Below are 25702 nucleotides of genomic sequence, written 5' to 3'. Positions count from 1 at the left end.
AAAACAGTAATAACAGAATCAAATAAAAATTTTAAAAGTAAAAAAAAAAAAAATCACATAATGGAAGCTAGATCCTAGGTGTGTTTTGGTCTGCTTGTTAAAAGAAGCTTGGAAGACAAAAGAGAAAAGAAGAGAGAAAAAAATCTAAAAAAAAAAAAAAACAAAAACGATAAAAAGGCCGCCTAGGACGCTCAGTCAGTTGACAGTCCAACTTATTTCAGGTATGGCTGTGTTTTGAAACCCCACATTTTAGAGACCCCTATGGCTCAGACCCAAAGCCATCCTCTGGGGAACGGTCTTGCTGTGCTATGTCTGGGGCTGGCTTGTCCCGGAAAATGGTTGCACCACGGTGCACTGGCACCAGCTCGAGTTTATGGTAAATAACAATACACAGCTGGTACCAGGGTTTACTGCCCTCAGCCACATCTCTGTTCCTATACAGGTGACTGAGGTGGCTTGATGGTGACCACTGGGTGTTTTGCTTGTGGAGAGGCCATATCACCTCTACCAAACGCACTCCAAGCAGGGGAACCGCTTCTCCCCATGCGACCTAGGGGATCCTCAGACTGGAGGGCCTGCTCCCAGGTCTCCACCCTGCTTCCTCACTGGAGTAGCACCAGTGGCTGACCTCTGAAACTTCAGACTCTGTGCTCCGCTGTTTATAAAAGACTGGCAGTAATGAAACCCTCTCCTTTTTCCCCCATTAGTGGTTTCAGGGAGCAGTTTTCTCTTGTGTAGTCCTCAAGACTACATGGAAAACCAATAAGATGGCAGTATTTACTCTCTCCAATGCTAGACATGTGAAATTTCAAAATGAAATGATTTCAAAAGGCTTTGTAAGGGGGATAGTTTTCAGGAGCTCTTTAGAAAACAATGAAAAACGGTATGTAACCTAAAAGGGGGACACCACAAGGTCAAAATCATGAAAAACAAAAAGGATAAACAAAAAAACAATATGTAATTTTTTACAAAAAAAGGCATCAATAAAAAGGCATCAATAAAAATTTAGTGTAACAGGGGCGCCTGGGTGGCGCAGTCGGTTAAGCGTCCGACTTTAGCCAGGTCACGATCTCGCGGTCCGGGAGTTCGAGCCCCGCGTCGGGCTCTGGGCTGATGGCTCGGAGCCTGGAGCCTGCTTCCGATTCTGTGTCTCCCTCTCTCTCTGCCCCTCCCCCGTTCATGCTCTGTCTCTCTCTGTCCCAAAAATAAATAAACGTTGAAAAAAAAAAAATTAAAAAAAAAAAATTTAGTGTAACAAATGACGACCAAGAAAAAAGAAAAAGAAGGAAATACAATTATTCTGTAATTAAGAAGCTGATCCTAGAGTTTTAAAAAGGGGTGAGGATAAGGAAAAGACAGGCTTGTTAACACTTTACCTTTTCCCTATGTTGCTACGATGACAGGGAAAATCTCCAGAAACAAGGAAATGGTTTCAGATTGTCATATAGCACACTAAGACTTACAGGACACTAAGACTGGCTGCAATTTTTCCAAGTAATCAAGCAAATCATTAAAGGTTTTAGCAGAATTGGATATGTTTAAGTAAAATGACATTTCCCAAAGATAACAAAGCTTAGTCAACAAAGAATTTTAACACATACTTACTGTGTTGTAAAGTTCTTCCAGTCTAGGAATGGTAAGGAATTTATGCATGCTCACTCCATTTTCAATAAGTAGTTTTACAAATGCAACTCTATCCATTACAAGAGCATCAAGCATAGCTTGTTCCAAGGATCCAACCTAAAATATCAAAATTAGTGAATATATTTCACACATTCTAATTATACAAATAATTCTCAATGCAAGTCCTAGGATTTATACTTATTTGTTCTTGAACAGTTTTGGAACAAACTAAAAAGATGCAAAATAGTAAAAAGCTAGAACTTAAGGTATAAAGGGAATAGAAGAAAAGACCTCTTTATACTAGCATTCCCCAAAGAATACTCCATAAGCACTATTTCTGCAGGAGAGAAGTGTTACATAGTGGGGGGGGGAGGGGGGAGGGGGGAGGGGACAAGAAAGAATCCATCATCAAGTAAATTTGGGGGAAAAAATCTTAGAGCAATGGTTCTCAATGTTTAGGAAAGGTTTTTTGGACAGATCATTTCACTATTTGGGGGCCATTACTAATATTCAAAGGATACCAGATATCATGCACTACGCCAGACAATTTCACTCAGAAAGGACTGTCCGATATCTCACACAACTTTGTTATGCTGTTGGACTTCCATGTGTGAAAATGCAATAATTCTGCTTTACATATAAATACAAAGTATTGTCATAGTTTGTTTTGCAATGAAGTTTCCAAAAATACAACATCATATTAGTTACATAAGATGGTACTTAGTTTTCTTTAGAACTTTAACAGAAATTATTCACCATTAGAGAAAAATTACATCTCCTAATAGCAATACAATCTGTGCCATCTGAGTTTAATGTAAACCATGTATGTCAGTCAGTATTTTTAAGCTGTCCCTTTTAAGTTTTTAGGGACTCTTTATAGACTTCAACAGACTGAATCAAATGCTGTTAAATTAGTGGAGACACAAATATAGAAATTTCAAGTACCATTAATAGGGTATTTTATTTTATTTAAGAAACAATTTTTAAAAATCATTTATTTTTGAGAGAGAGACAGAATGTAAGCAGGGGAGGAAGAGAGAGAGAGAGGGAGAAAGAGAATCCAAAGCAGACTCCAGGCTCTGAGCTGTCAGCACAGAGCCTGACTTGGGGCTCAAACTCACAAACCGAGAGATCATGACCTAAGCCAAAGTCAGACACTTAACTCAGCAACCCAGGTGCCTCATAAAGGGTATTTTATTAATAGAACACTAATATATTTAATATTAATGCATTTAACATTAGTATATTTTATATGTATATTAAGATATTTTAAATATCTCATATTATTGCTTCTGTATATTTTTAATATTTTAGTACCATATGATAAAATAAAACTTTGTGGGGAAAATCAGTATCAAAATTATTGGCTGTTTTTTGGTTTTTTTTTTTACCTGTTGTTTTTCACTTTATTCTGATTCTGTCTGTATAAGTTTACTAGATAACTGTACAACTTCTCTACAGCAGCTTCTATTACCATTTCTCCAATCTGTCCTCTATTTCCATCTCTTAGCAAAGGATCTGGTCACCAAGATCTTCTTAAGGATACAGACTAAATGCACACCTCATACATGATGGGATTTCAACATGGAAGATATGTTTTCTGCAGTTTTTAAGTATATTTATTTATTTTTTTGAGAGTAAGTGCACAAGGAAAGGAGGGGCGGGGGGGAGTGGGGGAGAGATAGAGAATTCCAGATTCTCTCAAGAATAAGATGCTCAACCAACTGAGCCACCCAGGTGCCCATGTTTTCTGCAATATTTTTTATCACTCAGCTCTATGTCACAACAAGGGAAATACTTTGACATTGCACTTAAAAATAAGGCTGAACTAATTAATAACACTGTAAAACTTATTCAATTTCTCCTATTAATAGCCACTGATTTATCAAGGCATGCTATTCTTATTTTAGGATTCTTTCTCTTATCATATACAAATAATTCTCATATGTTATTACTTATTCTAACTACTTTTGCTCTAATTCCTATTTGTTCCTCTTCTTTGCTCTTTCCTTGTCCTGTAGTTGTCAATGGGTATTTTTCTGCTCCCCATGGAATTTAAATTACTGACATTTCCGTATTAGCATGTACTCACAACTGCAGCATTTTACACAGATTCTACATAAAATAAGTGCAAGCATATAATTATTTATTATGCTATTTGTTTCCATTCTTAAGTATTGTCACTCTGAAATGCCTATTTTTATTATAAACGACTTTCATTTGTTTTTATCACAATATGGCATTATATTGTTGTTTTCTTTAATGTTTATTTATTTTGAGAAAGAGAGCACAAGCAAGGGAGGGGCAGACAGAAGAGAGAGAATCCCAAGTAGGCTCTGCAATGCCAGCTCAGAGCCCAACACAGAGCTCAATCTCATGAACCGTGAGATCATGACCTGAGCCAAAACCAAGAGTTGGATGGTTAAATGACTAAGCCACCCAGGCTCCCCAATATATTTTTATTTGTATAGTAAGTACTTAATAAAATTTTATTTTCGTGTAATAAAAAGGGCATAATGAAACTTATATTTTAAAAAAGAAGTGTTCTATCTGAATTGAGTTTATAACCACTGCCCAAAACAACAATAAAGCCTTACGAAATTTTCACATCTGAGGAAAAAAAGGTTTAGTTAAAGAAAAAGTATTTGCTTTGTTCCACATTTCTTCATACACTCCATGCGTAACTCTTAACAACGAAGAGGAAAAACTGAAAAAACAATAGTGCTGCAAACTCTAGTATAAAGGAAAGCACAAAATCAAATAGGTAACATTGTGTTTAATAAATCCATGAGATAAACCATATATACACAGAAGATGACGGCTTTTTCCAAGTCTTTACACTTGAGATAAAAAAATTCAATGAAGCTATTCAAGGGACTAAAAGGTTGGTTTACTATTGAAGAGTTTTACCACAGCTGATCAACATTAATTTCTTCCTCTGAAGTCCTGTAAGAATGGAAGTGACTAAATACTCTTTTTTATTATTTATAGGAAATACATCTCCATGGTTTAAAAAAACCATCAAATACCAAAAATGGCATAAAATGAAACTTTCTCTCTTCTGCCCATCTTTATACAAACATACCTCATAGTAACAGTTTCCAAAAAGGTTCTATGACTACACAGTGCATGCAGATATGCCTGAATGTGTGTACATCCAAAAACAGAATTTGCTACAAAGAAGCTCATGCTGTGCATACTTTTCTCCACTTTGCTGTTTACATTTCATAGAAAAGATTTAGCTCATCCTCTGTAAAGGCTGGATAAAAATTCAATGTGGGAATGAACATTTAATTTGCCAAATTTCCTATTGATTCAGACATGTAAAAAAATTTATCAAGCATTTACTATGTGCCAGGCTGTGAATATAGGAAAAAAAATGGCAGAGAAGAACACAGAAAATGCTGTCATAGGGGACTTCTATTAAAATAGGTTAGACAATAAAAAGCCTACTTGAGGAGATGTTTGGTTAGAAACCAGAAAAAGGGGGTGCCTGGCTAGCTCAACCAGGGGAGGATGCAATTCTTAATCTTGGGGCTGTGAGTTTGAGCCACATTGGGTGTAGAAATTACTTAATAAATAAAAATTAAAAAAAAAAAAAAGGGAAACCAGAAAAAGAAAACGAAGCAAGTCTAGGCAGGCATATAAGGGAACAGGGTTCCAGACCAAAAAAACCCCACAAGTACAAAGACAGGAATATTATTGGTATGTTTTAAAAACAGTAAGAAGGCCAATATGGTTACATAAAAGAGTGCAAAGGGAATAGTGGTAACATGTAAAGTAAGAGAGGCAGTAATGGGGCAAATGATGTGAAACCCTATAAGCCATCATAAGGGCTCTGGACTGTGCTTTGCATAAATGTGATGTGATCCATCTTCTATGTAATAAGAGAGGAAGAATGAGAGTAAGGAAACAAACAGGATGCTACTAAAACAATAAAGAAGAAGGGTGACAGTAGATTGAACCAGGATGATAAAAAAATTGCATATTTTAAAGTAAATATGAAAACATTTACAAATGTTACTGAACTGGAATATATGAAAAAGAGAAAAGTAAAAAATGACACTAAGGCTTCTTATCTCAAAAACTGGGAAAAGGTTGTTGCTGTTTGGTTAAGATGAGAAAGACCACTGAAGGAACTAGTCTAAACATCTGATATAACACTATACTGAATTATCTTGTACATATAGGAATATTTCTTTTTTTTCCTTTCTTTTTTAATCTTTTGACCCCCTTCACCCATTTTGTCCCACTTCCCCACCCCGTCACCTCTAGCAACAACCAATCTGTTTATATATTCCACATATAAAAGAGACCATATGGTATTTATATTTCACCTAGCATAATGATCTCAAGATCCATCTATGTTGCTGCAAATGGCAAGATTTCATTCTTTCTTATGGCTGAATAATATTCTATGTATTCCATACAATTACCTTATCCATTCATCCATCAAGCCAGAAAACAATGAACAAAATGGCAATTAGTACATACCTATAATAATTACTTTAAATGTAAGTGGACTAAATGCTCCAATCAAAATGCACACAGTGGTTGAATGGATTTAAAAAAACAAGACTCATCATCTATATGATGTCTACAAGAGACTCACTTTAGATGTAAAGTCATACACTGAAAGCGAAGAAACAGAATTAAGATATTCCATGCAAATGGAAACCAAAAGACAGAATAGGTATACTTATCTCAGACAAAAGAGATTTTAAAACAAAGACTGTAATAAAAGATAAAAAGGAAGGGGTCAATCCACAAGAAGATATAACATTTATAAATATTTATACATCCAACATAGGAGAACCTAACTATGTAACACAATTATTACAGACACAAGGGATTAAGAGACATCAATAATGATAGGATACTTTAATACACCCTCCATTATATCAATGGACAGATCATCCAGACAGAAAATCAATAAAAAAAAATTGGCCTTCGAGGCACCTGAGTGGCTCAGTTGGTTGAGCGTTCGACTTCGGCTCAGGCCATGATCTCATGGTTCATGGGTTCAAGCCCCACGTTGGGCTCTGTGCTGACAGTTCAGAGCCTGGAGCCTGCTTCGGATTCTGTGTCTCCCTCCTCTCTCTGCCCCTCCCCTGCTTATGCTCTGTCTCTCTCTGCCTCTCTCGCTCGAAAATAAATAAATGTTAAAAAAAATTAAAAAAAAAATAAAAAATTGGCCTTCAATGGACTTGATATATACAGAACATCCTATCCAAAAGCAACAAAACACACACGTCAAGTGTACATGGAACATTTTCCAGGATCGATAATATGGCAGGCCATAAAACAAGTTTTGATAAAATTATGAGGACTGATAATCATCAAGCATCTTTTCCAACCACAATGGTATTAACTAGAAATTAATTACATGAAAAAAATTGGGAAATTCACAAATATGTGAAGATTAAACAACATGCTACTGAACAATGAATGAGTCAAAGAAGAAACAAAAAAAATCTTGAGACAAATAAAATTGGAAATACAATAAACCATCATTTGTAGAATGCAACAAAAGCAGTTCTAATAGGAAAGCTGATAGCAATAGATGCCTACCTCAAAAACTTCTAAAAGTCTCAAACTTAAATTTATACCTCAAGGAATTAGAAAAAGAATAAACAAAACCCAAAGTTAATAGCAGGAAGAAAGTAACAAAGATTAGAATAGAAATAATGAAACATAAACTAAAATGACAATAGAGAAGGTCAATGAAATCAATGAAACCTAAGAGCTAGTTGTTTGAAAAGATAAAAAGCTGAGAAATCTTTGGCTACACCCATCAAGAAAAAAAAAAAAAGAAGAGGACTCAAAATCAGAAAATAGGTGATGCTACAACTGATACCAGAGAAATATAAATGATTTTAAAAGACTACTATGAACAATTACACACTAAAAAATTGGACAACCTAGAAGAAATGGGAAAACTCAATCTACTAAGGCTAAATGATGATGAAATGGAAAATATGAACAGACCAATTATGAGTAAGGAGATTGAATCAGTAATCAAAAACCTACCAAAAAACAGAAGAGCAGGACCAGACAGCTTTCTGGTGAATTCTACCAACAATCAAATCCTTCTTAATCTCTTCCAAAAAAATAAGGAGTGAATTCTTCCAAACTCATTTTATGAGGCTAGCATTATCCTGACAACACAAGAAAATTACAGGCCAATATCCCTAATAAACAAAGATGTATAATAGGGCACCATTTCTAAGATTTCTTTCAGTTCTAGGATTTTTAGTGATGTATACCCTATAACAAAGGTTTTATCATCAGCAAAACAGAACTTAGGAAATCCTAAATGGATCTGCATGTCGTAGAAATGTTTAGCTAAACCAATCTTGCATTTTTGGCAGACAAGTAAAATGTCAATTCAGATCACATTTCCAGCAAATACTTTGTTATTATGCAGTTTAAGTGAATTACATTGTGTATATATTTACATACCAGCCACTGCTGTCCATAAACAAACACATGATTTTTGGCAATGTCAACTCTATCCCATGCCAGTGTAAGGATAAGCTGGTCAAATGCTGATGCATTAGTGCCTAATTGAATAAAGAAAACAGTTAAGTTCAATTAATTTATCTCCATTAAAATGTGAACACTTATGAACCTTTCCCATTTCCTTTTAATTAACTTACACAGTTCATGTCAGCCACTGCTCAGAGGTAGCCGGTCTCAGAGAGATAAGGTTACCCCAGGGCTTAGGACTTTTATTTTCCAACTATAGAAAACACACAGCCTCATTTACTGCAAACACTTCAGAATGCAATAAGAATAAAACAAAAATTACCTGTTTCTATCACAGAGATAGTACTATGTTAGAATTATGAAAAATATCCTTACAACAGGTGCTTTCTTGTACGTACATAAATTCATACATATACTTTTAATTGTTCATGCAAAAGTACATCCTACGATACAAAGTATTCAGTAGCCTACTTTATGTGTCTTAATATCATACCCTTAGTTCCTTATAATAGTACATACAGATTAACCTCATATACACATTAACAATACTTTTTAAAGGTGAGCTAAACTTGATTCAACAATCACACTAGTGGGCATTCAGGTTATTTTGAATTTTTTGGTGAATATATTTTTAGGTACATGTTTATTTAAATAGGATGACTCTGTAGAAGCCAAAACGCTGGGAAGAAGAATACATACTTTCAAACTTTTAATATACTGCCAAAATATGTCCCAAAAAGGTTATAAGAAACTTTCAATGGTATAAGAATACCCAGTAGGAGAGTAAAATGCTTCTTCTATTAATATTTACTTTAATTATAATATTGACCATCTTTCCACATTTTTCCCAGGCATTTATATTATTCTGCTAACATTTTTACTTAAATTCAGACTCCTTTTCCCATGAGGTATTCATCATCTTACCATTAATTTATAACAACTCTTTGTGGTCTCTCCACAATCCTATTCCTTAATTTCCTCATCTATAAAATGAAGAAATAATAGGAAATCTGTCTCTTAGGGTTGTTATAAGATTAAATGATAAAGAACGTAAACCACTAAAACACAATGGCTAGCACAAAGAAAATTACATGACAAATATTGAGTTCTCTTTTTATTTTTTATATGTAGGCAATCCCATTTATTGATTCTTCCCTTTACAGTTTCTGAATTTCCTACTACTTATTATGTCTTTTTCCCAAGATGTAAATAGGTTATATTTTATTGCAGTATTTTTCAAATGTTTAATCTATTGGCAATTTATTATGGTCTAATGTTTGGGAAATTCTTGTGAATGCTTAGTGCTCTTTTACTCTGCTCTGGCCACTTCACTGCATACTTGTGACTTTCAAGTACCCACCCAGATGAGACACGGTTTTAGCTTCTAATTTTTAGGAAGATTTTTCACCGTAATTCTGTTTGTTTTATCAGTTGGATGTCTTTGGCAAGATATGTGAGAGGACAACAGTTCAATGTGATGTGTATTAACTCTTTAGTCCTCAAATATACCACTAGTTTTCTTTCCAAACTTCCTTTCAGAATGAAAACAGCATGTTTAAGAACATACTAATTTCTATCAACCAATACCTTATTACCTTTAAACATTTATTTTTCAGTCAATTAAAAATGTGACACATTCTTAACAGGATAAATAAATGGGTCTGGTGGCATACACCTTTCTAAAAATTAAAAAATTTTAAAAATTTCTGCAAGACAAAAACAAAAGCTCATTTGCTGACAAACAAAGCTAGCACTGTTACCTTCCACAAAGAATAATTACTGAAAAATTCCCCCAAATTCAGCCAAATTAAAAGTCCTACCTTATATAAATAGGCTATGAATAAAATCTTACAAATAAAAAAATTTAAATCTTACCTTTCAGTAACGCAGTAAGTATTGCTACATCTATATCCTGATGTTCATCTGATCCAATATGGAAAACCGTGATCTATTTAAAGATCAATTCATAATATTATGCCTTTATATTTTCAAAGCTAAGGCATAATGTATACAAAACAGAAACTAATTTCAAACCACATAGGAGATACAGTTTTTTTGGGGTTTTGGTCAGAAATTAACTTCATTTCAACAAAAGACCCCCACAAAATTAAAAAATTTTCTCATCTACCAAATAAAAATGGCAAATATACTCAAAATGTTTAGTTTAATATTATATTCACTTTCTGACCTATTTTAGGTCCTTTACTACAATAAGCAACTTATGGCCTGAGAATACAGATTACGTATCTGAGTAAATCTTGACATTATTTCTACAGAATGAACATTTAATTCAAGTAATATATATGTGTGTTCTTGAATGAGAAATGTTTTATTTATTCAATTTTTAATTTTTTTTAATGTTTATTTATCTTCAAGAGAGAGGGAGACACAGAGCTCAAGCAGGGAAGGGGCAGAGAGAGAGGGAGACACAGAATCTGAAGCAGGCTCCAGGGTCCGAGCTGTGAGCACAGAGCCCAACGTGGGGCTCGAACTCACGAACTGCGAGATCATGACCTGAGCTGAAGTCGGACGCTCAACCGACTGAGCCACTCAGGTGCCCCGATAAATGTCTTATTTAATCCTTTTACTGGAAATGTCTCTGAATTATCTGAAGTGAAACACCACTTGAGAGATTTTTATTTAATAACATTTTTCATAAAGTAAAAGATTATAATCCCATATAATTTTTTCCTTTCAACTTTATTGTGTATAAAAATGAAATACATGAAACAGATCAAACCATGTTATCATCTACCTATTATAGTTGTTAAAAATTTTATCTCTGAAAACTTAAGCCCATGTTTAGATGAATGAAATTAGGCAACACTGATCTTTAATTTGAGCACTGAGTCAGAGTAAAATAAAATCTTTTCTAAATATTTTTTTTAAGACTTTTTTTTCAGTAATCTCTAGACCCAATGTGGGATCAAATTTACAACCCTGATATCAAGAGTTGCATGCTCTACTGACCGAGCCAACCAAGAGCTCCTACAGATATATTTTGGAGAAACCATTAACAACTCTTGACAGTTCTTGCTTGATTCTAGATATAATCTGTGGAGGTCTAGTTATTAAACTTTTCCCAAAACAGAAATGCAAATATATGTCTCAATACCATACAGAAACCATAGTCCTTCTATGATATCCCTCCAATTGAACAAAATAATAAATGACATCTTCGCATGGTTAAAAAATATTTTAAAATTTTAAACCCAAATTTAAAACAAAAGTATTTCACCAATTTATAATGTATTTTGAATGAAATAAAGAGGGTTATTCTGCAAAATCTACTTACAAGCTCTTTTCTTTTCATGCATTCCATCAGTGTTTGAAATAAATGAACTGCTTCACTTTGGCCAAAGTTAAATGTTTTTTTGATTGTTGAAATAATATCAGGCTCTGCTGCATCAGGAAGATTGCTGGAGTGAAAGGAAACATAACTTAATTCACTGATTTCAATTTCTATTATTTGTAGAATCTAATATGAAGTATAGATGAATCTATGTTAAGACCTTTAACATACTGTATTAATATTAAGTACTTCACCCTGAGTGAAATATCCTCCTTCATGAGACTCCCAACTGTAAGTCATATGGGAGGAAAAACGGGAGTTATTTTTCTCTTTGTATTATTTCTTAATTGTTTTACAAGGCATGTGTTGCTATAACAGTACTCACATTTATAAGATACTGTATAAAGATAATTTTAAGATATTATTATGTATTAAGCAATACTTTGCCAAGATATCTTAAACACGAGCACAGTCACATTTTCTCATTATATGGCTCAAAAATATAATGACATAAAACATTATAAAATACAAAAATGAAAATTCATAGTGAAAGTCTCCCACTATCTTCCATCTGCCCAGTTCCATCTCAACTGCTTTCCTCTTTCCATGTATATACTTTGGTAATCTTCCAAAATCTAGTACGGATACCAACCTTTCTCAGCCACAAACTGTTATGTAGATATACCATAATTTGTTTATCTAGTCCTCTTGATACACATTCTATTTTGTTCCAATCTTTTACTTTTACAGAAAACATTGTAATGAGTAACTTTTTATAATCTTGTGTATATCACACGTGTAAAAGTACACGTATACCAACAATTCCTAGAAATGGAACAAAGGGGTCAAAAGATACATGCCTCTGTATGTTTCATAGATCTTACAAAATTGTCCTCTATGAAGACTGTTATATTTTAATTCATTCTCATAATGTATAAGACAAGCTATTTCCTCAAACCTTAAAGGTATTATTAAACTTTAAATTTTCATGTTCATAAAATACTGAAATGAATCCAATATTCTAAAAACCATAAGTCTCTTTACATAGTTATTAAAATCTTTTTTGCAATCACATACTTACCCTCCTTCTTCTGTTTGTTTATGAATATAAGCCAGTAGATCTGCAGCTCTGCCTGTTCCTTCACAAACAACGACTGGAACAGGAGGACTTTCCTGAAGGTATTCTAAAACTGTGAGGATGACATTTGGTCCACCCTCAAATATAAGTGCCACCACAGGGACACCTTGTCCAATTCCTTAACAAAGTAAAAGATTGCAAGATATCAGGCAAAACATAGAGTAATTTAATCTTATTTTTTTACTTAATCAAAACCAAAATAAAAATAAGCCAAAATATAATTTCTTATACGACTGTGCTGACTTCACTTTAGGTATTCAACATGATACCATATCTTGCATAAGTTAAACACCGAATACATTACTTTCTCATTAAATTAAAATCTGTTCTAAATGACAAAATTAGAAATACAATACTTCTATGATTAGGCATGCACTAGAATTTAGATTCACTGAAAAGTAAAATTTATTTTGTATATTTCACTAATTGGAACTCTTGACAAATAATTTATAACACCAATTTGTTTTTCTTTTTAAGATTAAAAAAAATTTTTTTTTTAATTTTTTTTTCAACGTTTTAATTTATTTTTGGGACAGAGAGAGACAGAGCATGAACGGGGGAGGGGCAGAGAGAGAGGGAGACACAGAATCGGAAACAGGCTCCAGGCTCTGAGCCATCAGCCCAGAGCCCGACGCGGGGCTCGAACTCCCGGACCGCGAGATCGTGACCTGGCTGAAGTCGGACGCTTAACCGACTGCGCCACCCAGGCGCCCCAAGATTTTTAAAATTTTTAAGTAATCTCTACACACAACATGGGGCCTGACCTCACAACCCTGAGATCAAGAGTTGCATGCCCCACCCACTGGGCCAGCCAAGACACCCCTAGTTTGCTTTCTAATACTGTGGGAGTTGAACTTCTAATGTATATTTGTTTTTGTTTTTTTTTTAATTTTTTTTTTCAACGTTTATTTATTTTTGGGACAGAGAGAGACAGAGCATGAACGGGCGAGGGGCAGAGAGAGAGGGAGACACAAAATCGGAAACAGGCTCCAGGCTCCGAGCCATCAGCCCAGAGCCCGACGCGGGGCTCGAACTCCCGGACCGCGAGATCGTGACCTGGCTGAAGTCGGACGCTTAACCGACTGCGCCACCCAGGCGCCCCTGTATATTTGTTTTTACTCGTTTTTAAAATGTGTATTTCTGATTTCAAATGCAATGAGACATTAACATAAAAATTAATGACAGAGTCAGGACTACCTAAATGTAACTGATAAAAAAAAAATCCAAGACCTCTACAAGAGTAACAGAAAAGATTTAGTGAAGAATACCAATTTTTGTTTTTACAATAACTTGCAGTGAAAGAATCCCAATACACATAAATGTAGGATTCTAAAACATTCCTGAATTTTAGGAGAGGATATGACTCCAACATAATTTGAATGCACCCTTCTATAATTTTGTATTTCGATTTCACTTTGTCACAAAGTCCACCTTCTTGGTGTCCTAGGACTATAAAATTTCTTCTTTTTGAAAGAGAAATCTAGAAGTTGAATCAGAAAGTATGACCATGGTTGGAAAGGAAGACCAGTGTCAAGAATACCAATTTTTAAAATTTTTTTTTTTTCAACGTTTATTTATTTTTGGGACAGAGAGAGACAGAGCATAAACGGGGGAGGGGCAGAGAGAGAGGGAAACATAGAATCGGAAACAGGCTCCAGGCTCTGAGCCATCAGCCCAGAGCCCGACGCGGGGCTCGAACTCACGGACCGCGAGATCATGACCTGGCTGAAGTCGGACGCTTAACCGACTGCGCCACCCAGGCGCCCCAAGAATACCAATTTTTAAGACACAGCTACCAAAGAGTGATACCTATTCATGTTATAAACTTTAAACAAGATGATTCTTACTTTGCAATAAACTATCTTTTTTGCCTCTTTACCTCTTCAATCTTGAATTTCAAGTCATGTATTAGAATACATCACACATTAAGAATATTTCTGAATTCCTTGGGCTGCAAGGGGATTACAACAGCAACAGAGCTTCCAATGAACCTTTGTGGCTTTGGCCTCAATATGTGAATACCCTATTTGGGCTCAGACTTCCTATTTGCCCTAAGATCAATCCTTTTTTTTAAAAATTTTTTTTAATCTTTATTTTTGAGAGAAAGAGAGACAGAAAAGAAGTGTGAACAAGGGGAGGAATAGAGAGAGAGGGAGTCACTCAATCTGAAGCAGGCTCCAGGCTCCGAGGTGTCAGCACAAAGCCCAAAGCAGGGCTCAAACTCATGAACCATGAGATCATGAGCTGAGCCAAAGTCAGACGCTTAACTGCCTGAGCCACCCAGTTGCCCCTAAGATCAGTCATTTTGGTTGTTCTATATGTTGTCTTGCTACAAAAGGAAATAAACCCTCTGAAGAACCTTTTTAGAATCTTTTTAGAATCTAGCCTAGAATGATCTCAACAATAACAAACTTATAAATTCCCTTACTAGCATGAATTCTTTGCTGATTAATAGTTTTTTCAAGTTCTCTTCTCAGTCTGACTTCTGCCCCATACTTTCCAACAGTGCCATCATCCACCAATATGAAATGGGAATGTAGATTATTCAGAACATTCAATTTGCTCAGAGGGTTCAACAATGTTTGATAAGGAGCAACCACCTAAACAACAGCAAACATGAGTTAGTGGGCAGGATTAATTATAATATAAAGAAAAAATAACTTTGAAATAATCTATGAAAGCAAGTAAGAGGTAAAATTCTATTTACAATATAGTAACAAATAGAAAATGTCAAAAAAAAAAGGTGTCAAAAAGCACAAGCTTTTCTTTTTTAGGTTCATGGTTTTTTTTCTCCCAACACTTTTTTTTCCAAATTTTTATTTAAATTCTACTTAGTTAACATACAGTGCAATACTGGTTTCAGGAGTAGAATTCAGTGATTCATCAATTACATACAACACCCAGTGAAAAAGTACAAGCTTTTAACCAACTGAAAATTAACCAACAATGGGTTGAACCATACAACTGTATTTCATCTCATTTCAGAATATATATTATTTTTTTAAAGTTTATTTATTTATTTATTTATTTATTTATTTATTTATTTATTTATTTTGAGGGGAGAGGAGAGACAGAGAGAGAAAGAGAGAGAGAGAATCCCAAGTAGGCTCCAGGCTGTCAGCACAGAGCCCAACGTGGGGTTATATCCCATGAACCTTGAGATCACGACCTGAGCCAAAACCAAGAATCAGATGCTTAACCAACTAAGCCACCCAGACGCCCCTAGAATATATACTATTTTATTATTACATGCAAAGGAAACCGAAAATAAATAATAAGTAGTGTGAATAAACTGTTAGGTTATTAGTGAATAAAGAGCAATATACAAAGGACACTGAATTAGAGCAATCAAATGTTATATTGCTATTTTTCTAGCCCTAAGGAGAATCTTTAAATTTGATAATAGAAATATAATCACACTTGAAAGTGATCATTATAATTCAGTAATTCTTTTTTAGTAGTCTCTTGACAAATATTTATAACCAATTCACATGTCCTTAACCTATTCAAATAAAACACTAGCAACTGATTACTACTCTTAGTGACAATAAAATTAATTCTTAAAGTCATTAAAAATTTAATTTCAAAGACTGGCGTGATTTGGAAAAGGTGTGAAATAGCTATACAAAACAGAAACCGAAACATACTAATAATATAATACAGGGCACCTGGGTGGCCCAGTCGTTTAAGCATCTGACTTCAGTTCAGGTCATGATCTCATGGTTCGTGGGTTCGAACCCCACTGTCAGGCTTTGTGCTGACAGCTCGGAGCCTGGAGCCTGCTTCAGATTCTCCCTCTCTCTCTCTGCCCCTCCCCCACTCAAACTCTGTCTCTCAAAAAATAAGTAGTAAACATTAAAAAAAAAATTTTAAATAATATAATGCCAATTACTTATATCTATGAATGCATTTTTGAAAGGATAATAAGAAAACCTCAAGAAAATAACTTAAAAAAATTTTTTTTAATGTTTATTTTTGAGGGGGGGGAAGGGGCAAAGAGAGAGGGAGAGAGAGGGAGAATCTGAAGCAGGCTCCAGGTTCTGAGCTGTCAGCACAGAGCCCAATGTGGGGCTTGAACCCATGAGCCATGAGATCATGACCTAGGCCGAAGTCAGATGCTTAACTGACTGAGCCACCCAGGCACCCCAAGAAAATACTTTTTAAACATAATTTGAAAAGTATAGTATGATCATGAATAGTTTAAGTTGACTTGCACTATTCTTACTCTAATTTTGTTTATACAGAAGTTCAAACATAAGAAGTTTTTTAAATCATTCTTACATCTCTCCCAACAAGATCATTTCTGTTTTCAATCACTCCCCATGGAGCTATTCCAATAGTGCAAATCTTTCGAGATGATCTGGAAGCATGTTCTTTGAGGGCATCACCAACATGTTTTGCCACACCTGTTTATACAAAATTTATTTCACTTTATTTGAAAGTAGTTATTGTTTTCAGAATAATCCTGTGCTCAATCTATGACACTATAATTGGTGATATTTTTCTTTATACAAAGATAAAAAGCAACGAGGTCCAAAAGACAAACTGATGAAAGAAAACACAAGGACCAAAAAGAAAACAAACAAAAGAATCCCACAATGCCAAATCACTACAACTGCCTGAAACACACGTAAAAATAACTTTTACCATGTTGTTAGGCCTAGTCCTCTCTTAGATTCCTCATGTAAGTAACTGTAGTTTGTTATTGTTCTACACATCATCTAAAAAAAAATGAAGAGTATGGCTCAGGACCATAAGCAACACACACACACACACACACACACACACACACACACACACACCAAGCAACTATAAAAGTTGTCCAACTGAATCAAAAATAAGGAAAAAAGTAGAAAAGGTAATTCAAAAGAGCATGTAACTCCTCATTATCACTTGTTATGGGCTGAACTGGATCTTTCCCAAAATTCTTATGTTGAAATTCTAATCCCAGCACCTCAGAATGTGACTGTATTTGGAGACAGGTCCTTTAAAGAGACTATACACTGTAAATGACGCCCTAACCCAATCTGTCTGGTGTCCTTTTATGGAAAGGAAATTTTGGACCCAGAAAGAGATACCAGGAATGCACATGCACAAAAAGGAAACAGTGAGAAAGTGACCATCTACAAGCCAAGGAGAGAGGCCTCGGGAGGAGCCAAACCTGCTAACAACTTGATCTTGGGACCTCCAAAACTGTGAGAAATTTTATTTTGCTTAAGCCACCCAGCCTGTGGTATTTTGTTATGGAAGCCCTAGAAAACCAATGCATCACTCAATTTGATTTTTATAATGCATTAGATCTCCTTCCTCATCTGGATTATGGAAATAGCCTCTTCACTGGCCTTCCAACTGCTGCCTTGCCTGTGCATAGTCTATTTTCAAAACATCATCCAAATGATCTTTGTTCTTGTCAACTCTCTGCTTAAACCTTCCCTTCTTACTCAGAGTAAATGTGAAAGTGCTTGCTTGTAATGGCCTATAAGGTTTTATATAATGATGTGCCTTTGCCCTGCTATTCACCACTCTACCCCAACTCACCCCATCCCATCACCCACCATACCCCCATACCTTTCCAACCTCATCATCTAGCCTTCCTTATTCATTCTACTTACCTACACTGTACCCTTCTTACCATTCTTCCAACAAACTAGCAGTTTCTTTTCTTTTAAATACTCTGTCCCACACTATTCTTATCTTGCTCCCTCATTTCCTTCAATTTCTACTCAGATGTCACCTTATTAATGAAGCCCCCTCCACCATCCCTCACCATCCTTCCTCTATATTTCATGTGTCTCCATAGCACTTATCATCTAACATGTAATAACATATTTACATGTTTGTTATCTGTTTGTTATCTGCATCTCCCCTGCTAAAATATAAGCTCCACAAAGGTAAATATTTTCTTTGCTTTGTCGAATGGTAGATCTTTAGCATCCAGAAGAATGCTTGACATACAATGAGATTCAAAAACCAGCTGCTGATAATGAATTAAATGTCTGCAAACAGTAATAATTATATTTTGCTTTGTACACTAAAGTTAATCTGCCATTTTTAGATCTAACTTATATATGTGGTAAAGAAGACTTGGAATGAAAAATTATAATATATTAAAAATTAATTTTGAAAGCTACTTCTTACCACTGCCTAGGCAATGGACTGCCATCCTGGGTTCAATTTACCAGTAGTCAGAGAGTGACAGGAGTAACACTTGGCTCTATAGTAGGGGTCAACAACCTTTTTCTGGTAAAAGGTCAAATAATAAACATTTTAGGGTTTGCAAGGTAAACAGTCTCTGTCACATCTATTAACCTCTGTTGTTGTAGTGCAAATGTAACTATAGATAATTCAAAAACAAATGAGTGTAGCTGTGCTCCAATAAATCTTTATTTACAAAAACAATGACTGGGTTGGATTTGGTGCCTGGGACCATAGTTTGTTAATACCTGCTCTACAGTTATTATTTTTAAGACTAAATGAAAATCAAATACTTCTACAATTACCATTTATACTTAGGAACTATATAAATTATTTAACAGAAAAAGATGAATATACTGATATTTGGTGTTGACTATTATTTAAATTATCTAATTAATATTATGAGACATTTATAAACACACTAAATAAAATTGATATAATCATCACATTACCTGTATTTACTCCTCCAGTTAAAATCCAGGCTCCAGTTGTAACTGCAGCTTTAATAAGACCCTTTCCAAGCAGCTGCTTGATTCGTGGGTGAAGCTCAAATTTCTGCATGCCTCCATGCACAGAGATAACAAGTTTGGGTAATTCCATTTGCCATTCTTTAAGCAGAAGTTGTAGAATGACTTCAGGTTTGGTGTCATATGATAGTCTCACATACTAAAAAAAGATTTTTAAAAGGACAAAATAACTGAATATGTTCATAGGTTTCATAATGCAACATTATACAACTTCAAAATGTTATTTAGATCAGATTATTATTAAATAGATTTGACAGGTTGCTTTTAATGTACTTAACACTCCTAGGAATAAACAATAACAAATGATTTTAAAGTTGGAAAATCATTCTGTAAGAGCTATAGAAGCAGTGGTACTCAAATTTTTAACCTTTAAAACATAAATATTTTCCTCTTTCTGTTTATATAAACTCAATTACTCTTTATCTATGCACAGTATTTAATGGTTTGGTGTAACTATGAGTATGCAGTAGTGGGAAGTGCTAAGGCTAGCTACAGTGATGATAAAAGGGAAAAAGAATAATGAAAAAAAATGGAAGCTTCTACAACTCTTGCTATAAACAGAGGCAAATACTGTATTAACTTTGAAAATTATGCCAATGATCCAGTCTATTTATAACAGAATTTTGAATATGCAGTAAAATAACAAAAATATTTTTTTACTCAATATTTCAAGGTGTTCAAATGGATTCACAAGTTTAATTTTTGAAAAATTCTATAGAAAATAAGCTGTCCCATCTGTGGTATAATTTACTCTTGTTTGAAAGGTTAAGAAAATTATCTTTGTCTTAAGTGACATCACGAAACTTACTTGCTATGACCACTCTAATTCATTTTCTCTGTCTAATGAGTTTGTATGATTTACTGCATAAGAAATCTGAAATATTCATATGTTGGAAGAAAAACATTTAAAAAAAGGTTTTTTAAAAATGTTTACTTATTTTTGAGAGAGAAAGAGAAACAGTGCAAGCAGAAGAGGGGCAGAGAGTAAGGGAGACACAGAATCCCAAGTAGGCTCCAGGCTCCGAGCTGTCAGCAGAGGGCCTGACACAGGGCTCAAATTCACGGACCACAAAATCATGACCTGAGCCCAAGCTAGACACATAACCAACTGAGCCACCCAAGCACCCCAGAAGAAAAACATTTTTAATCATCTCTAAGAAAGGTTCCTTGCAAAACAATATATTGCCCACTGCTTTACAAAGCTCAAATACCAATGAAAAATATTCTAAAATATCAAAATCCAAAATATGAGAATTCTAAAAATGAGAAGACTCTAGAGAATGCAATGAGATTTGTTCTATACGAGGTCTTCCCACATTAGTTTTAAGTCATTATTATATTTGGGTACATAGTGTTTAGAAAACAAATTAAAAAAAGATTATTTAAGGAATAAATAAGGAATTCCACTTTGGACAATGGTAGACTAGACTGTCTTGAATTAACTCTGCCCCTAGGAACAGAAAAGCTAGAAAATAAATAACACTTTTTTTAAGTTTATTTATTTAGGGAGAGAAAGCGCAAGTAGGGGAGGGGCAGAGAGAGTGAAAATCCCAAGCAGACTCTGCACCATCAGCACAGAGTCTGACAAAGGGCTTGAACTCATGACTTGCAAGATCATGACCTGAGCCAAAGTCCGCACTTAAATGACTGAGCCAGGAGCGCCTGGGTGCCTCAGTCGGTTGAGCGTCCGACTTCAGCTCAGGTCATGATCTCGCAGTTGATGAGCTCGAGCCCCGCATCGGGCTCTGTGCTGACAGCTCAGAGCCCAGAGCCTACTTCCGATTCTGTGTCTCCCTCTCTCTCCATCTCTCCCCAGCTCATGCTCTGTCTCTCTCTCTCAAAAATAAAGATAAACATTAAAAAAAATTTAAAAAAAAAATGACTGAGCCACCCAGGCATCCCATAAATAACAGGTCTGAAAGCATCAGAAAGCTACCAAGGCCATGAAAAACTGGGATCCAGATCCGAAAGAATAGGAAAACTTGGAGAGATGAATCCACCTTTAGCACTGCTTTTCCCAGCAAGGCAGGGAGTTAGAACAAAGAACAACCTAAAGGGTAAAATGTTGGTGAATCTAAACAAATAATAATTATGTTTGGGGGGTTTAAAATTATGCCAACAAAAGCACATAAGTCATGAGAGAAATAAATGCAGTTAAAAAGTATTCTGAAGGTTCTTGCACTGTCCAAAAAGTAGTAAAAGGACTTACAATAAATTAAAATGCATTTTGTAGTGTTTACTATAAGATTAATCTATAGAAAGGGGCACCTGAGTGGCTCAGTTGGTTAAGCACCCAACTCTTGATTTTGGCTCAGGTCATGATCTCACAATTCATGAGTTCAAGCCCCGCACTGGAGCTGTCAGCACAGAGCCTCCTTGGGATTCTCTCTCTGCCTTACCCCTGCTCGTTCTCTCCCTCTCTCTCAAAACAAACAAACAAACAAACAAATAAAAGATTTAATCTACAGAAAAACAATGTTATCAATAACATGCTAATAAAGAAGGAAATAATAAAAAAAATACTTAATCCAAAGCATGTAAGAAAGAAAAGGGAATAAAGAAAAAGTGCAACAGTAAACTAAACTTAAAAATTATGTGCTTCTTAAAAAGAAACCTCTTGGGGCGCCTGGGTGGCTCAGTCGGTTAAGCGTCCGACTTTGGCTCAGGTCATGATCTCGCGGTCCGTGAGTTCAAGCCTCGCATCGGGCTCTGTGCTGACAGCTCAGAGCCTGGAGCCTGTTTCAGATTCTGTGTCTCCCTCTCTCTCTGGCCCTCCCCCGCTCATGCTCTGTCTCTCTCTGTCTCAAAAATAAATAAACGTTAAAAAAAAATTAAAAAAAAAAAAAGAAAGAAAGAAAAAAGAAACCTCTTAAACATAAGGAAAGGTTAAAAGTAAAAGGGAAGAAAAAAAAAACTTAGCTATGCTGATTTAAGAAAAACCAGACACTGGAGGCACCTGGATGCCCCAGGTGATGATCTTGCAATTCACAAGTTCGAGCCCTGCATTGGGCTCTGTGCTGACAGCTCAGAGTCCGGAGCCTGCCTCAGATTCTGTGTCTCCCTCTCTCTCTGCCCACCTCCCACCCCCAGCTCGTGCTCTGTCTCTCCCTCTCTCTCTCAAAAATAAAAACATTAAAAAAAAAAAAAAGAAAAACCAGACTTTGTCAAAAAAATGAGATTAAAAGACATTTCATAATGATAAAAGGTTCAATTCACCAAAAAGATATGATACTTCTATATTTATATGCACCTATACAAATAACTTCAAAATACATAACAAAATGGCTGAGACTAATTTCCTGACTTACTGTTACATAAATCTTCAGACAACAAATGTGTATTATTTAGATAACAAGATAAATGAAATTTTAAAAAATCAAGTATGTGACATACCTTAGCTCTATAGGAATGAGAACCGCCTTGAAAATTTATGACTCCATAAGCATCTGTTGGGCTCTGTTCTGTATGCTTTTCCACAGACCATTCTTCTAATGTCTGATTAAAATGGTCACCCAATTTCACATCTGAGTATTTCATGGCAAGACTTGCAGTAAAACAAGCATGTTGCTTGACCAAACGACCACAAAAACACCTGAGGTAAAGAAATTTTTAAAAGATCTTTCAAAAAAATTAGTCAATGGAAAACTGAATTAAAATGAACGAACCAATGAAGAGTACAAAAATAATTTAACTTTTTAATTTTACAATACCAATAAATTAATACCTTCAACATAGCATGAAAATAGTATAAATACATTTGCTTGTGATGATGTAGTCCTCTAACTTTAGTGTGGGACACCTAAAAAATGTAGTATAACCACATAATAGAACAGTATTCAGCAGCAGAAAGGAATGAACCACTCATAAACACAATATGGATGATCTCAAAATTATCATGCTGCACGAAAGAATCCAGATTCCAAACAAAACGTATTTCTATGATTTCATGTATAAAGAATTCAAGAAAATACAAACTAACCTATACAGTGATAACACTGGTGACCCAGGTCCAGGAGCAGAAAGAGCAATTGTATTCTACCTAGAAGCAATTATTGGACACTACTACATAGGAAGCCAGAACCCAGTGGAGCCAGTCAGTCTCAATGATTTGACAAAAAAATCTTAACTGCAGTTTGTAGAAACCAAAGGAGCTAGATTTGTAGGGCAAAAAACAAAGAGAGGAGGGAGCTACATGAGAGAGTTCCAGATTTTTGCAGAACGGTCTCCTTGAACGTGAATAAGAATAAACTACCCAAAACAAACAAGAACTACTAGACAACAGTAGGCCAAATAACTCCGGAAGTTCATAAAGGGCAGGGAACAGTTTGTGTTGTCACCAGCCAGAGTACAGATCTCAATCAATATACAAGACCTATAAAAGGGTCATCAGAAGAGTAATGCCTATTAGAAGGGCTAAATTAGACCTAGACCCACATGTGCCATGACAAACTAGAAAAGCAAGACTTGAAATGATCAAACTGATCCAAAGTAACTTAATTCCCTGCTAAAACAAGCCCAAAACTCCCTAACAGAAAATGACAAAATCCAGCACCCTAAGACATAAAGTTCATAACGCATAGCATCCATCAAAAATTACAAAGCATGCGCGGCACCTGGGTGGCTCAGTTGGTTAAGCACCTGACTCCTGATTTCGGCTCAGGTTATGATCTCGTGGTTTGTGGGACTGAACTCTGTGTTGGGCTCCAAGCTGACAGCATGGATCATGCTTGTTATACTCTCCTCTCTATCTGCCCCTCCCCTGGCTCGATCTCTCTCTCTCTCTCTCTCTCAAAACATTCTTTTTAATTACGAAGCATGCAAAGAAGTAGGAAAATAAGTAGGAAACAAATCACTACGTGAAGACCCAAAATTGTAGAGACATGGTTGAATTAGCAGAAACTATAACAACTACTATAAATAAACTCCATTAAAAATATGCTCTGGGAGGTGACCAGAATGAAAACATGACCACAACCAGGGAGGAACTGGAAAAAAAAGTTTTTTTGAGAGAGAGAGAGAGAGAGAGAGAGCACGTGCTCGCGCATACATACACACACACACACACACACACACACACACACACACACACACGAGTTGAGGAGGGGCAGAGGAAGAGAAAGAGAATCTTCAGTAGGCTCCATGCCCACTAGAGCCTAACTCAGGGCTTGATCTCAAGACCGTGGGATCACGACCTGAGTTGAAATCAAGAGTAGGATGTTATCCAACTGAGCCATCAAGGCACCCCTGTAAAACACTTTTTTAAAAAAGGCCGAACCAGAGGCACCTGAGTGGCTCAGTTAGTTAAGTATCTTACTCTTGATCTCAGCTCAGGTCTTGATCTCAGGGTTGTGAGTTCAAACCCTGCAATGGGTTTCATGCTGGACATGAAGCCTACTAAAAATTAAATTAAATTAAATTAAATTAAATTAAATTAAATTAAATTAAATTAAATTAAATTAAACATGCAACTATAACATCTAAAAATAATATCTGAGCAATCCCTAACAAAATCACACCACCATTCTTCACAGAGCTAGAACAAACAATCTGAAAATTTCCATGGAACCAGAAAAGACCCCGAACAGCCAAAGCAATCTTGAAAAAGAAAACTAAAGCTGGAGGTATCACAGTGCCAGACTTCCAAGATGTATTACAAAGCTGTAATCATCAAGACAGTATGCTACTGGCACATAAACAGACACTCAGATCAATGGAACACAATAGAGAACTCAGAAATGGACCCACAAAAGTATGGCCAACTAACCTTTGAGAAAGCAGGAAAGAACACCCAATGGAATAGAGACAGTCTCTTCAGCAAATGGTTCTAGGAAAACTGGACAGCAACATGCAGAAAAATGAACCTGGACCACTTAAAATGGATGGATGAAGACCTAAATATAAGACAGGAAGCCATCAAAATCCAAGAGGAGAAAGCAGGCAAAAACCTCTTTGACCTCAGTCACAGCAACTTCTTATGCCACACATCTCCGGGGGCAAAAATGGAACTACTGGGACCTCATCAAAATAAAAAGCTTCTATACAGCGAAGGAAACAATCAGCAAAACTAAAAGGCAACTGACGGAATGAGAGAAGATACTTGCAAGTGACCTATCAGATAAAGGGTTAGTATCCAAAATCTATAAAGAACTTATCAAACTCAACACCCCCAAAAAAACAAATAATCCACTGAAGAAATGGGCAAAGACATGAATATCTTCTCCAAAGAAGACATCCAGATGGCCAACCGACACATGAAAATGCTCAACGTCACTTATCATCAGGGAAATACAAATCAAAACCACAATGGGACACCACCTCACACCTGTCCGAATGGCTAACATTAACAATTCAGGCAACAACAGATGTTGGCAAGGATGCGGAAAAAGAGGATCTCTTTTGCACTGCTGGTGGGAATGCAAACTGGTGCAGTCACTCTGG

The 25702-nt window shown here is 35.6% G+C and overlaps 1 protein-coding gene across 2 annotated transcripts in view; it reads right to left on the bottom strand.

Annotated features, from left to right (window-relative positions):
- The window catches only part of TRPM7 (transient receptor potential cation channel subfamily M member 7), a 123184-nt gene that overhangs the window by 63985 nt on the left and 33497 nt on the right, over positions 1 to 25702 (bottom strand). For both annotated transcript variants that reach the window (XM_047075116.1, XM_047075115.1), the window contains exons 4-12: positions 22658 to 22856; positions 19190 to 19403; positions 16824 to 16948; positions 14971 to 15142; positions 12486 to 12660; positions 11408 to 11531; positions 9988 to 10060; positions 8086 to 8186; positions 1606 to 1740 (exon numbers count right to left, since the gene is read on the bottom strand). In XM_047075116.1, the coding sequence (XP_046931072.1) occupies positions 1606 to 1740; positions 8086 to 8186; positions 9988 to 10060; positions 11408 to 11531; positions 12486 to 12660; positions 14971 to 15142; positions 16824 to 16948; positions 19190 to 19403; positions 22658 to 22856 (1318 nt within the window). The remainder of the gene's footprint in view (positions 1 to 1605; positions 1741 to 8085; positions 8187 to 9987; positions 10061 to 11407; positions 11532 to 12485; positions 12661 to 14970; positions 15143 to 16823; positions 16949 to 19189; positions 19404 to 22657; positions 22857 to 25702) is intronic.

This window comes from Lynx rufus, unplaced genomic scaffold (assembly GCF_022079265.1).
Source record: "Lynx rufus isolate CCGP_SWC_20201006 ecotype Redwood Valley unplaced genomic scaffold, mLynRuf1.p SCAF_13, whole genome shotgun sequence".
NCBI lineage: Eukaryota > Metazoa > Chordata > Mammalia > Carnivora > Felidae > Lynx > Lynx rufus.
The sequence above is the reverse complement of the archived record's forward strand: the minus strand, read 5'-3'. Positions and strand labels throughout refer to the sequence as shown.